The 14,367-nt window shown below is 40.7% G+C and overlaps 1 protein-coding gene across 1 annotated transcript in view; it reads left to right on the forward strand.

The window, feature by feature from the left end:
- LOC134088867 (NXPE family member 3-like) overlaps positions 1–14,367 on the forward strand; it is a 90,614-nt gene that overhangs the window by 43,676 nt on the left and 32,571 nt on the right. The window contains exon 4 of the mRNA XM_062543032.1: positions 3,394–3,809. Coding sequence (XP_062399016.1) covers positions 3,394–3,809 — 416 coding nt within the window. The remainder of the gene's footprint in view (positions 1–3,393; positions 3,810–14,367) is intronic.

A 14,367-nucleotide genomic window follows, 5' to 3' on the forward strand; every position in this document is an offset into this window, starting at 1 on the left:
TAAAAACAGACGAAGTGACAAACAAATAAGAATGTCATATAGCTTCGGCTACCGCTACTTTCGTTTCATTTACTCGTGAAAAACCCTGGTCAAAAATATATGGCTTGCATGTTAGATAAAAGAGGAGAGCTAGAGCTATCCACAGATACCAAATACAACCTTCTAGGCCATGAAACAGACGAAGTGACAGCAAAATAATAACTTAATTTAGCTCCATTTAGTCCGCGAATAATGAGACAGAGAAGAATGGACTTATATCTATGAGAACTGCTTTCACTTCCCCGAGTCGCGCACGCAACAGACCCACATAACCATATCAAGAAGTCTTCACAATGACATTTTAAATGTAAATCTTTATTATTTTACACAATTGGATATAGTTATGATATTAATAGCCTATTAATGACCTCATGTCGGAATGGCACGTTGTTTGAAAAAAAAGTACAGTACCGCCACTGCGACCATGAAAAAAAAAAATATCGGAGTGGTGGGACTTTTTCCCATAAAGAGACATGCCTCCACTACGACAATTGGACGTCAATGTCGGAGTGCTGGTATGTCGGAATGAACGGCGGATACCCTATGCAACGTTTTTCAGTTAATCAATTCGTTTCATACTGTTATATATGATTAAATGAGTCATTACCGGTCGAACGGTGTTTTTTTTGGCCGCTCTAGTGGTCTGTAGCGGTAAAACCACACTTGCAACTTCAGGAGACACCGGGCACGCACCCATGCTCTACTCCAGGAAGTGTCATGTAAAGTCTCATGAAAAGGCACGGCAGACTGACCGATTGAGGAGTTTTGTCAAATATACACGCTAAAGCTGTAGGGGAAGCTCTGCAGAGAAATATGCAAGCATAAAACGAGCGAAAGTGAAAAGTGAAAGCGAAACCGGCGATGAAATCGCCAATCCTGCATAGTATACCTTTAAGGGTTTTTAAAGAGTCACTTCACCCCATAACTCCACCCACTTCACATTTCTGAAAACGGCTTTGAAAATGGGCGAGACGTTCTGAAATTTGGAGAGAGAGTGCAGCACTGCTGCAACCAATCAACCATGGTGATTTCGTGTCAATCTGGGAATGAATGCTGCAGACATGGTTTATCACAGGTAGGCTAATCAGGGCAGCAGGTGTTGGGGCGTTTCAGTCCTAATTTGTAACGACCCGGTGACGTAGTGTCGGACTAGAAGTGCAGGACAACGTCAGCATTCCAATAGTATTTTGGACCAACATGCCATGGCATGTTTTCAAACGGTAGTATGCGCGAGAGAGCAATATCTCCAATGCAAAGTCAGACGAAATGTTACTTTTGTCGAGAAACACGATTTTTGTCAATATTAACCCTGGTAATAGTACAGTTCACCACTTATGAGTATTTTCAATCAATCAACAGCTCAAAAAACCTATTTTAGGGTGCAGTGACCCTTTAAGTAATTCAACTTTACATTTTCTGGTCAGTGACGTCACTCAGCCCCCCCATACATGTCCATATTTCCCCAAAATGGTCTCAATCGTTTGTGCTACGTTTGTGCTGGTTTGTGCCGTTAAATTTAACATTTGTGTTGCTATGTTTTTTAAGCTATTCCACTTAATTCGTTACACGCGTGACGTCACTCAGCCCCCCATCAATGTCCAAATCTTCCAAAAATGGTCTCAATCGTTTGTGGTACATTTGTGCTGATTTGTGCCGTTAAAAGAAACATTTGTGCTACTATGTTTTCTACGTTATTATGGTTTATTTATTACTCGCGTGACGTCACCAGCCCCCCATCAATGTCCAAAACTCCCAAAAATGGTCTCAATCGTTTGTGCTACGTTTGTGCTGATTTGTGCCGTAAAACATTTGTTCAGCTAAGCTTTTTAAGTTATCACGCTTTGTTACAGGCGTGACGTCATTCAGTCCCATTCAGCGTCCAAATCTCCTCAAAATAGTTGCGATCGTTTGTGCTACGTGCGTGCTGATCTATTTCATTAAATGTTTGTGTTGCCTACTATGTGTAGAGGTTAGCCAGGGGGGCTTGTCCAGCAGTTTTAGCTTATGCAATATCAATGTCCTTATCGATGTCCTTATCGAGTTACGGTGCTACCCTCTTTACTTGGCTGTTTCTGCTGCCCAGAATTTTATACACCAGTTGCTGGTGCGTAACGTCAGAATTGCTGTAACCAATGTGGATTCTTGCAACTTCTATAGAAACAGAGCAGAGACTGTAGGCTATAATGCTCTATTTAGCATTGAGTATTGTTAAGTCACGTTTAATATAACATGGTCAAAAGACATAACATAGCCGTAACGTTGCTCCTAAACTCAAAATAGGTTGGCGGTCACACACGTAAAGTCACGTCACGGACAGTCAAATCTGATCTGAGTGTTGGGAGCTGTTCAGACTGAGACGCATCTGTCCATATCCGATATGAATGCGATATGAAACTACCTCCTGGATGTGGTTTGCAACCGTTTCGTAAAAATCGGATTTCATGTGACCTGTCACTGTTCAGACTTCAAAAGTGACATCCGATACAAATCTGAATGGGCTAAAAATCGGATTTTGGCTGGCAGTCTCTGCTCTGTTTCTATGGAAGTTGCAAGAATCCACATTGTTCTATTAAATGGCGTTAAATAATTAAATAGCCTTCCAACAGTTTGAAGCGGAGCATGCCACTGATTAGTTTCGGTTTCTGTCGCGCAAATGCATACACATATGCATGCATTCCATGAACACTCACCTAGTTGTATTGTTCTATGTTTAATCACACCAAATTATTAAGTATTTCCTCGTGATGGCAGAAATGTTTGTTTTCGTTGCTACAGCAACCTGTCAGATCTGTTACTAATGTGACCCAGTCTGATCAGAGCCATATCCGATTTGGACACTTGCTAAAGGCAGTGTGAACAGTCAGCCCTAAAAATCGGATATGAGAAGGAATCAGATACGAATCAGATTCGTCTGCAGTCTGAACGCGGCCAATGAGCTGACCCGAACTCTGCCCCCCATCACAGCCAGGACCGATAATGTGGCCCCCGGAGAAAAACATTTGGTGACGCTTGCTCTAGCTCATGGTCATATTTAACATGCATAAAACCCATTTCACACCGGATCACCGGGCTTGCTTGGAGTAAAGAATATCACAAATTACATATGAAGGTTACTCTTCATCACTGATAGGCAGTAAAGCTTTAGAAGTATGTGTTACTGATCTGATTATTTTTTTTCAAGTAATGAGTAAAGTAAGGGATTACAATTTCAAAGACTGTTACTTTACTGCAAGCAGGCTGCATTGCTAAACCATGAACCGAGAAGAAAATGTTTGTCTGTACTTAACTCTAAGTTAGTAAAATTTTAAATAGGGCTGTTTACTTTCCAAAATATGTTTTTTTCCTGGATGCTAGGCTAGTGTGTTTGGAGAGGTTCTGGACCACCAGAATGGCACCTACACAGCCCGGTTTACCTTGCCATGGGTGGGCCAGGTGGCGGTGGCGGTCTGCCTGGTTCAGTCCAGTGAGGGTATACAGATACTCAAGCGACACAGGGACACGGATCCAGACCGCAACGACTTCATCGGATTTTTTGTGGCCAAGAACCCCAAGGGTGTTAAAGTGGTGGAGAAGGTGATCTGCAACATCAAGTGGGATGGAGTGGCACTGTCTGGCAAGGGGAACTGTTGTTGTGAGTACCCAGACATCCGTACAGGGTTGACGTGGCTTTGCCGTAAACCCCCAACTCTGCCGTGCAACACCCTGCTATACTACACTTTCGGTGTTTACAAGAATCACATGACAAGTCTTGAGAAGATAATCATGGACAAGTAAGTTTGCCCTAAGTTTGGCAATTCTAATTATTGAAAAACATGGTGTCAAGGTGTGATGTCTAACTCAAACGCTTATCTGTGGGAAATAACCCTATTGAACAGGAGCTGAAGGATATAAACTGTTTACTTTTATTTTGATGCTTTATGTATTTCCTGATAGTTTCTTTGCTACGAATGTCTTTTGTACGTCGTTCGTTGGTAAGCAGTAGTGATGCGCGGTTCAGCCCATTACCCGCGGATATCCGCGGGTTTACCCGCGGGTCGGGCGGATTTGGGTAGGCCTAATAGTTTTTTCTAAATATTGCGGGGGGGTCGGGTCAAAAAAGTAAAAATGCACATTTCTCACTTGTTAACTTCCGACATATTAGGTGGCGATGCGCCTGCAATACAGGAGGTGTGGTCGAGCGCAAAACATAATTTCTCCTAAATTCAGCACCCAATTGCGCCATGCGTGACTGACTGAAAAAGTCAATCGCGCATTCGCTACTTTATGGACATGGAGCCTAATGATCTGGGATATCGAAGGTTGTGCACAATGCGAGAACACCTCGCTTCTGTCATAGGCTACACGAATAAACAGCTGTGCTTGTTAAATGCTTGGCAGTGTTAAACGCAAAAGTAGGCTAGCCTATGAAGTTGCAAGGGGAAATATGAATGGCAACTTGTTATGAAGATGAGATTTAACACTAGCTATGTCTAGGCTGCAGATTATGAATGGTGTGGAGGAGCGCAGATTGTCAAAATGACCGATTATTGTAACCCGCTGTTGTCCTCATGTGGGCTAATTAGGCTAGGAAAGACGTTAAATGCGTTTTTTCCTTTCCGCGGGTCGGGTCGGATTTGGGTCACAATTCGAACATATTTTTGCGGATTGGGCGGGGCGGTTTGGATCTCCTGAAAAGTCGGGTTGGGGCGGGTTTTAAAAAAAGCCCACCCGCGCATCACTAGTAAGCAGTGTTCGAATTACCATAGGGCCCGGTAGTGCCCAGCCCCTAGTTCTGGCCAGGGCACTACTAGTTCTGCTCGAAATCACTGTCTGAGGGGGCCAACCAGGCAAGCTGTCGAGGAGTAACAGGACTTTAAAATGCAAGGGGCAAGGGAAGGATACTGCCCGAAATCGTTTAAAGTGTGTCAAAAAACACACCCATTGTTCTCTGTTACATTGCTCCGTGATTATTAGTTGCAGCGAGATGAGACCTATATTGCACAAAAGAGCAGAAGCGGGGCTTTCCAACGAGACTAGACACTTGTCTGTACGATCAAGTATGAAAAAAAAAAAAAAAACATGAAGTTGAATCAAAGTACATCATATTTGGGTGGTTGACGTAATGTGTGTGTGTTTGTCCTTGTAGCACCTTTCTACATTCCACAGTGGGGAGTTCACCTTGTCTAAATAATAACAAGAACAGGGATAAAAGTACATTGCATTGACATGCAATGTAATAATAATAAGAAGAAGCCCAGGAAGAACAGAACAGTGCATTTGCATGCAGTGTAGTAATAAAAAGAAGAAGCCTAGGAAGAACAGAACAGTGCATTTGCATGCACTGTAATAATAATAATAACTAGAAAACGTAATTTCGAGGAAATTACCAGTGCATGCAAAAGCAAGACATAAGATAAAATGTGAAACAAACTTAAATTTACAAACAGTTGTGGACAGAGGAAGGTGAGGGAGGGGGGGGGGGGGGGGGGGGCATCAAGCGTGGCACATAGTATCTTGCGCGTGATGCTATACGGTTGGCTTCTCGATCCGTCTCAGCGAGAAATACAATAAGGAAACATTATTATACTCCTAACATGAATCAAATGTAAACGTGGCACAAACTAAACGTGGCACAAACATGTGGAAAACCCCAGCTCTGACCCAGATACAATGGCTCCGGCCCTCGGCCCATGCTATCACCCATATCTGGATGTTCTAAGCTACAAGGCCTTCTCTGACCTAAACATGGCCAACTGTGCAGCTAATATCAGAGCTTAAAGGATCCCATTATATGGTGAACACATCAGAATACAGTCAGAATACCCCAGAATTCAACAAAAGTCCAACCAACCAGCTGATTCTCAGAAGTAACTCTTCAGCCAGGCAGAGCAGCTAATTGGTGAGATCACCTGTGTTTAAGTGCACAGATAGAACCAATACGTGATTGGACTTTTACTCTCTGAAGCTTGACTTTTCCACCTCTGAGTGTGAGTGCGTGTGAGTGTGCGTGCGTGCGTGTGTGTGTGTGAGTGGATGTAAGGAGCATGGCTTTCTATGATGCAGTGAAATGGAAGAGTTAGGTTAACCCTTTGGGCGCCGGGTTTTATTTTGAAAAATACTAGATTTTGATATCTAAATTTCAGAATGCTCTGGCTGGAAAGTGGTTAGAGATGGAGAAAAAGTGTAAATGAGACAAATGTTAGGAATAACCTAAAGTTTATGTTGAGAATAAATTTGCTCATCTAATTTGCATATTATGACGTCATAGGGCGGCGGCCATATTGGATTTTGTCATTTTCAGGAAATACCTGATATTTTGAAAGAGAGTTTAACTTATTTCATCAAATTCAACCTCTCAATCTATTTGTTATGCTGTCCACATATGAAATGAACAGGAAAAAGTAAATTGTAAGCCAACAGTGGTAAACTAGAACTATTACTATACCACAACACTCAAACACAAAAACGGAAAAAGAAGTCTTTTCTCTCTCTCTCTCTCCACCACCACCCCATCTATTGGAGGACATTTTTATTTTCTTTTTTCTTCTGTTCTTCACTATTATTATCATTATAATCATTATAATCATTATAATATGACAATAATAATAACAGTAACTATTTTTTAGCTGCAGAGGCCTAATCAGTGCCCATCTATCCACATAAACATTTGTAGTATAGAGTGTGCAACATGTAATTGCAAAGTAAAGCACAGAGACAATAAGAGCAATATTGAGGTGCCCTTAGAACTATTGCCAAACTGCAAAACTCATGTAAGCAGTAAAACAGGTCAATGATTGGGCGCACCTTGAACAGCCTATCATAACCTGGCTGGCCCCTCTCGACAGAGTCATCATTATAGGCAAAGTGGGAAAAAAGACAGAATGATTTCAAATTTGTTCCTACACATCACTTACACTTACACATACACATCAAGCCTCTCCCACGCCCACCTCTCCTATTCATGGGTTTCATCAGGTCCCTTTCCACAGGTGTAGTAATCAAGCACCATGCAGTCTGCATTGATAATCAGTGCTTGATTTTATACACCTGTGGAAAGGGACCTGATGAAACCCATGAATTGACACCGCGACCGCGAGTGGCTCTGCCTCTGCTTACATTTAGCAACGGGTTGTGACTCTGGGAGCAGAGATGAACTCGTGTGTGTGTTGTGCTTTGGTAAACACTGCCGGGCACGGAGGCACTGTGACCGGCGTGGTAAAACGAGTGAACACTAACGCTGGTTCCTGCGCTATTCTCACCACTCCTGCCACGTCTAACATCCATGAATACTCTCATCTATGTTGGGCAAAAAGTCGTGTGTGTGTGTGGGTGTGTCTGTCTGTGTTTGTGCTTGTGCATTTGCCTCGCGTTGCCTAGCATCTCCACGTTGCGCAACGTGGCTATCAGGCTTCCTAAACGACCGACCGTCATCTCCCAAAGTCAGATATTCTCCTTCAGAATCAGAATCGGCGAAACACTTCGCCCATGTCTCCCCCTGTGATCACCACTAGAGCTGGGAGCGGAGATGAACTCGTGTGTGTTATGCTTCGTAAACACTGCCGCGCATGGAGGCACTGTGGCCGGCGTGGTAAAACAAGTGAACACTAACGCGGGTCCCTGCGCTATTCTCAACACTCCTGCCACGTCTAACACATCCATGAATCCTCTCATCTCTGTTGGGCAAAGGGTCGTGTGCGTGTGTGTGTCTGTGCTTGTGCTTGTGCATTTTCCTCGCTTGGCCAAGCATCTCCACGCTGCGTCTTTAGATACTAGGCAAAGACGCAACGTGGCCATCAGGCTTGCTAAACGACCGACCGTCATCTCCCAAAGTCAAATATTCTCCTTCAGAATCAGCGAAACACTTTGCCCACGTCTCCCATGTGATCAGCACTAGAGCTGGGAGCAGAAATGAACTCGTGTGTGCGCTGTGCTTAGTAAACACTGCCGCGCATGGAGGCACTGTGGCCGTAATGGAAGCTTAGAACGAGTGAACACTAACACATGGTCCCTGCGCTATTCTCACCACTACTGCACGTCTAACACATCCATGAATACTCTCATCTATGTTGGGCAAAGGGTCGTGTGTGTATGTGTGTGTGTCTGTGTTTGTGTTTGAGCATTTTCCTCGCTTTGCCCAGCATCTCCACAGGTTGTCTTTGCCTAGTAAATTTCAAGTAGCTATCAGGCTTGCTAAACCACCGACCGTCATCTCCCAAAGTCAGATTATCTCCTTCAGACTCAGAATCAGCGAAAAGGAGACCTATCACGTCAGTACATGTAAACTTTTTGCTTGTCATCTCGTTTAAAATCGTGCTAAATCCAGTAATACCGCTTCAGCTAACTAGCTCCGTGGCTAACTATCTCCGGTTTCTCATCAACAAGTTTGAGTGGGATTTCCTCGAACATTTTGCATTGAAACATGACGTCATTGTGCTCTCGGGTCGAAGTATGGGATGTCTGCCAACTAGTGGTGGGGAGTATATATGAGATTTAGCACTCTACTCGGAGAAAACCGCTGTTTTATTCAGTAAAGCGTGATGTCGCAATGTGGCGACTTTGGCGCCTAAAGGGTTAAGGTGAGAATGTTGTGGAGTGCATGGAGAAGTGTGGTATATATGAAGTGCTGCAGTGAGGTGTGTGTGTGTGTGTGTGTGTGTGTGTGTGTGTGTGTGTGTGTGTGTGTGTGTGTGTGTGTGTGTGTGTGTGTGTGTGTGTATGAGTGAATGGGTAGACAGAGAGAGCTGATAATGCAGGTTCAATTTAACTGGCTGTCAATTAAACTTGATAGCAGCTGGCTCTTGACACAGGTGCAAATCAGCTTAATCAGCAGTGCAGTGCGATAGACCTCTGAAGTTCGCCTACAAAAAAGCTTGCCATATATGGGCAGTTGGCTTCAATTAACTCCCGGATCTCCTTATATGGGCAAGGATAGGAGCTTCAGAGGTCTATGAAAAGTCAATGGGGAAACATATTTTGCTAATATCTCAAAAAGTATCAAGTTTACAGAACTGAAATATACATAGACTTAGTCTTATTTTCAAGACCTACGTAACAAAGTTTGAACCAAGTTTCTAAGTTAAACGGTTGAAGCTAATTAGGACCTGGTTAGGAGAATAACTAGAAATGCAATTCCAAGGAATTACCAGTGCATGAAAATGCAAAAAAATTTAGATATGGCTACTAAGGTGTAGCTAGGGTAAACATGGTGGTTGCATAGTTTAAAGAGAGTTGATAGTGTTAAGGTAGACATTTTAAAGCTTAAACATTCCTGTTCTAACTTAACTAATAATTTCTAACAGGTATTCTAAAATGTTAACTATGTTAACAATGCTAACCAGGTTGATAAGTTAACTTAGCATTTTTAGCATTACTGCTAGAAATCATCAGCTAACTATGCTAACATTGCTAACTATGTTAACAATGCTAACCACGTTGATTAGCTAACTTAGCTAATCATTTTAGCAGTTGTACTAAAAATGCTAACAATGCTAACTATGCTAACAATGCTAACCAGGTTGATTAGCTAACTTAGCTAATCATTTTTAGCAGTTATGCTAAAAATGCTAACTATGTTAACAATGCTAACCATGCTAACAATGCTAACTTGCTAGTGAGGACTTTTATTTTGAAACAGTAGTTGCTAGGGTATCCATGGTGCCCACTATCAGGAATAAAGAAGTTACTGTAGTATTATCATGTTGGTTGCTATGGAAACTGTCAAAAACACTTAATTTAAATGGTTGCTATGTTGGTTGCTAGGTACATGGAGGTTTCATTTAGTTGACTGGAGGCATAGTTGATGATAACTGACAGTTGGAATGGTTGAACAGTTAAATAGTTGAGTAGTTTCAGTGGTTAAATGATTTAATAGTGTATTATTGCAGTGAGGACTTTTATTTTGAAACAGTTGTGGACAGAGGAAACAGTTAACAGGATATGTAGTCTTCACAGAGAGATTGTATGCTTAAAGCCTGAGAGAGAGAGGGCTGCTGCAGGTGGGGCTGGCCACCTGGCATAAGATTCTAATTGCTCAACGACCTGATTGTGATGTCATAGAGGCCAATGTTAAGTCTATGGGGAAATTTTTAATAGTTTTTAATTTTTAGTTCAAAAAGTATAAAAGTTACAAAGTTGAAAAATCATAGCAACCCGATCCATTAGAATACCTACGTTACAAAGTTTGAATGAAGTTTCTAAGTTAAACGGTTGAAGAGAAATTGCGGTTAGAAAAAGCTGTCAGCGGAATAATAATAAAGAAAACTAGAAATGCAATTCCAAGGAATTACCAGTGCATGAAAATGCAAAAAAATTTAGATATGGCTACTAAGGTGTAGCTAGGGTAAACATGGTGGTTGCATAGTTTAAAGAGAGTTGATAGTGTTAAGGTAGACATTTTAAAGCTTAAACATTCCTGTTCTAACTTAACTAATAATTTCTAACAGGTATTCTAAAATGTTAACTATGTTAACAATGCTAACCAGGTTGATAAGTTAACTTAGCATTTTTAGCATTACTGCTAGAAATCATCAGCTAACTATGCTAACATTGCTAACTATGTTAACAATGCTAACCACGTTGATTAGCTAACTTAGCTAATCATTTTAGCAGTTGTGCTAAAAATGCTAACAATGCTAACTATGCTAACAATGCTAACCAGGTTGATTAGCTAACTTAGCTAATCATTTTTAGCAGTTATGCTAAAAATGCTAACTATGTTAACAATGCTAACCATGCTAACAATGCTAACTTGCTAGTGAGGACTTTTATTTTGAAACAGTAGTTGCTAGGGTATCCATGGTGCCCACTATCAGGAATAAAGAAGTTACTGTAGTATTATCATGTTGGTTGCTATGGAAACTGTCAAAAACACTTAATTTAAATGGTTGCTATGTTGGTTGCTAGGTACATGGAGGTTTCATTTAGTTGACTGGAGGCATAGTTGATGATAACTGACAGTTGGAATGGTTGAACAGTTAAATAGTTGAGTAGTTTCAGTGGTTAAATGATTTAATAGTGTATTATTGCAGTGAGGACTTTTATTTTGAAACAGTTGTGGACAGAGGAAACAGTTAACAGGATATGTAGTCTTCACAGAGAGATTGTATGCTTAAAGCCTGAGAGAGAGAGGGCTGCTGCAGGTGGGGCTCGCCACCTGGCATAAGATTCTAATTGCTCAACGACCTGATTGTGATGTCATAGAGGCCAATGTTAAGTCTATGGGGAAATTTTTAATAGTTTTTAATTTTTAGTTCAAAAAGTATAAAAGTTACAAAGTTGAAAAATCATAGCAACCCGATCCATTAGAATACCTACGTTACAAAGTTTGAATGAAGTTTCTAAGTTAAACGGTTGAAGAGAAATTGCGGTTAGAAAAAGCTGTCAGCGGAATAATAATAAAGAAAATAATAAGAAGACTAGGAAGAACAGTACAGTGCATTTTCATGCACTGTAATAATAAGAAGACTAGGAAGAACAGTACAGTGCATTTTCATGCACTGTAATAAGAAGAAGAAGAAGAAGAAGATGCCCAGGAAGAACAGAACAGTGCATTTGCATGCACTGTAATAAGAAGAAGCCCAGGGAGAACAGAACAGTACATTTGCATGCACTGTAATTAGGACATTTTCCCCTTTTTTGGTCACGTGCAACTTTACCTTTACAAGAACATCATGGCAATTATACACTGTGCATTATTTTGTGAGAGCTAATTTGCATATGGATATCATTTTATTGACTAATTTGCCTACAAGCATGGGTCTGTGAAGAAATATTCTGCTTGTGTTCCTGCTGTGTTGTAACTGATCTTCCACTCCAGTTGTCCACTGTATTTAGTAATAGTAAATAGCATGGAAATAGTATACAGTAATATCCATTTTTTTATATCACGCATATAAAAGCTATTTTGCATATTTTCAACTAATCAGCACAAATAAACGATATGGATTGCCCCACTTATGTTTGGGTGACATTTTATTATTAGTTAATGAATATTGTATTCTTTTAAAGTAAAGTTATGAGCAGTATAAATTCTGGTCATGTTTATGTCAGTAAATGTAATAAGTAATACAAAATGGCAATGCAGACTTAAAGGGATAGTTCGGGTTTTAAGACACGAAGTTATATGGGTTCCCTGTCAGCAACGTTGTGCATCAGCAATGACTTACCCCCCGACAGCGTCCTGTGAGCCGAGATCCAGACGGTTTTTGATGCTGAAGAAAGTAGTCCGGCAAGTTTCTGGGGTCACGAAAGTAAAGTGTTTTTCTTCTCAAAACCATACGTGTTCAAAAGAGTTATATATTTGCACCACAAAAACGTTGTCCAGGAAAAATTCAAACCTCGTTATCTTGGCACTATTTTTCGCGATTCCTATCACTGCGCGCTACTGACAGCTGGACAACGTTTTTGTGGTGCAAATATATCACTCTTTTCAACGCATTTTGCGGTGATCTGTAGTATTAAAGAGGAACTATGCAGGATTGGCGATTTCATATCTGGTTTCGGTTTCGTTTTTCGTTTTCGCTCGTTTTATACTTGTATTTTCTCTGCAGAGCTTCCCCGACAGCTTAAGCGTGTATATTTATACATGTATAGGCTATATTTGAATATATAAATTGCAAGCGTGGTTCTTCGTCTCAGACTTCCAGATGTAAACAAGGAGTGATCGTCTCCTGCAGAAAGTTGCATATGTCTCTTTAATGAATGCCCTGAGAGCCGGTTTTAGACAAAAAAAAAGGTTTGCTGGGTCTGTTTCATGCTGTTTTAGCTCATTGCTGGAGGTGGGAGGGGACGAACGACAGGATTTCGCCTCTCAACATGAATATGCATGATATGCTAATCTACTCGCCTCTGATTGGCTAAGAGCACTGTGACGCTACCTCCAGTTCGTCACTGAGGATTCTACTGCTCCAATTTACATTGCGAGACCAGCAGCCTGCTAGCAGCTAGTCGAGAATCGAGGCTTTTCTGTGGCACAACATGTCAGTTTATGATCCTGAATCCGAGGAAGAAGTAGAGTTAGCACAAGAACCGCTTCCTGATAGTAGTAGAAATGGTAATGTTTTCATATCAACTTAAATTTTTCTCTAAAAGTGGACGTTTGTGGCGATCGTCATCATGCTTTCAAGTTATAATAAACAGTTGGAAACGTTCTGAAACATAGACTTGTTTCTTTACACTGTCGACAGCCTTTGCAACCTTCCAGGTAGATATTTAACTTCACAACAAAAGGTTAGCACCCTGCTAAAGCAATTTAGCCACTGACGTTGCTTGCTTATCCTATGATAGTTACGGCTTGAATTCCTGGATACCAACACAATCAAAGATCATTTGATCATAACAATGATCTAAACAAAAACACTTACCTACCTATTGCTAGGTGCACTTGCGGGAATAGCGCCACAATGCCCACAGAAGCAAAGAATGTTTGCTGCAAGGAGACTGCCCCGGTAATAAGAACTAGCATAACTTTGGTTGATGGAAGTTTGTTGACAAAGGTTATTATTTATATTCACGTGTGCCACACATTAACATGTGTGCTGCAAGGAGACTTCTCCAGTAATGAGAATTATGGTATGACTTTGGTTGAATCAAGTTTGTTGGTAAAGGTTACATGTTGTTTTCATTCATGTGTGACCGCTCAGGTGGTTAGAATGAACGATACCGATACCCCCGTTGCCTGTATGACCCTTCACCCAGGATTAGAACCAGTCTGCCTTAACATATACTCCCTTCAAAATGCACTCAACATTTATAGAGTTGACTATAGGCCCCTGCGAGACAGAGAATATGAAAGGTAAGATAAACCATCTTTTGCCTAGGGGGAGGGGGGGCAAAATACTGTGGGATGATGCTCCTAACAAAACAGGTCCTTTTTCATCAAATTACTTTATTTTTTTACACACAGTATATATTAAGTATAATAAAATACAAAACACAAAAAATAACATCTTGTTTTAGGCCGAAAAAAAGTTTTTGAAAAGAAATTAAGATATTATTCATGGAAATCACTTAGTTCTGTTGTACTGACTCTCCCATTCCCAAAATATGTATGCTCTTTTAGAATTTGTATTGGAATTCATATTTATTCACTAATGTCTTGTGTTAGTGACTAAAATTGTCATATGGTGTGACATGAAAGTTATTGTGTGTAAAACTATGATGGGGTATATATTTTTTATGTGAGTCAGTGTATCATAATCTCCTATCTTTACTTCATCAAGATCTAGCATTTCCTTGTGTATTATATTTTACGGTATATTTATTCGTCAATACAGAAAGTAAGGCATTTGTCCCCAATCTTTCAATAAACTTCATATTAATTTGGACATATCTTGATACAAAAGAAATCAA

This window comes from Sardina pilchardus, chromosome 8, assembly GCF_963854185.1.
Source record: "Sardina pilchardus chromosome 8, fSarPil1.1, whole genome shotgun sequence".
In the NCBI taxonomy this organism is placed as follows: domain Eukaryota; kingdom Metazoa; phylum Chordata; class Actinopteri; order Clupeiformes; family Clupeidae; genus Sardina; species Sardina pilchardus.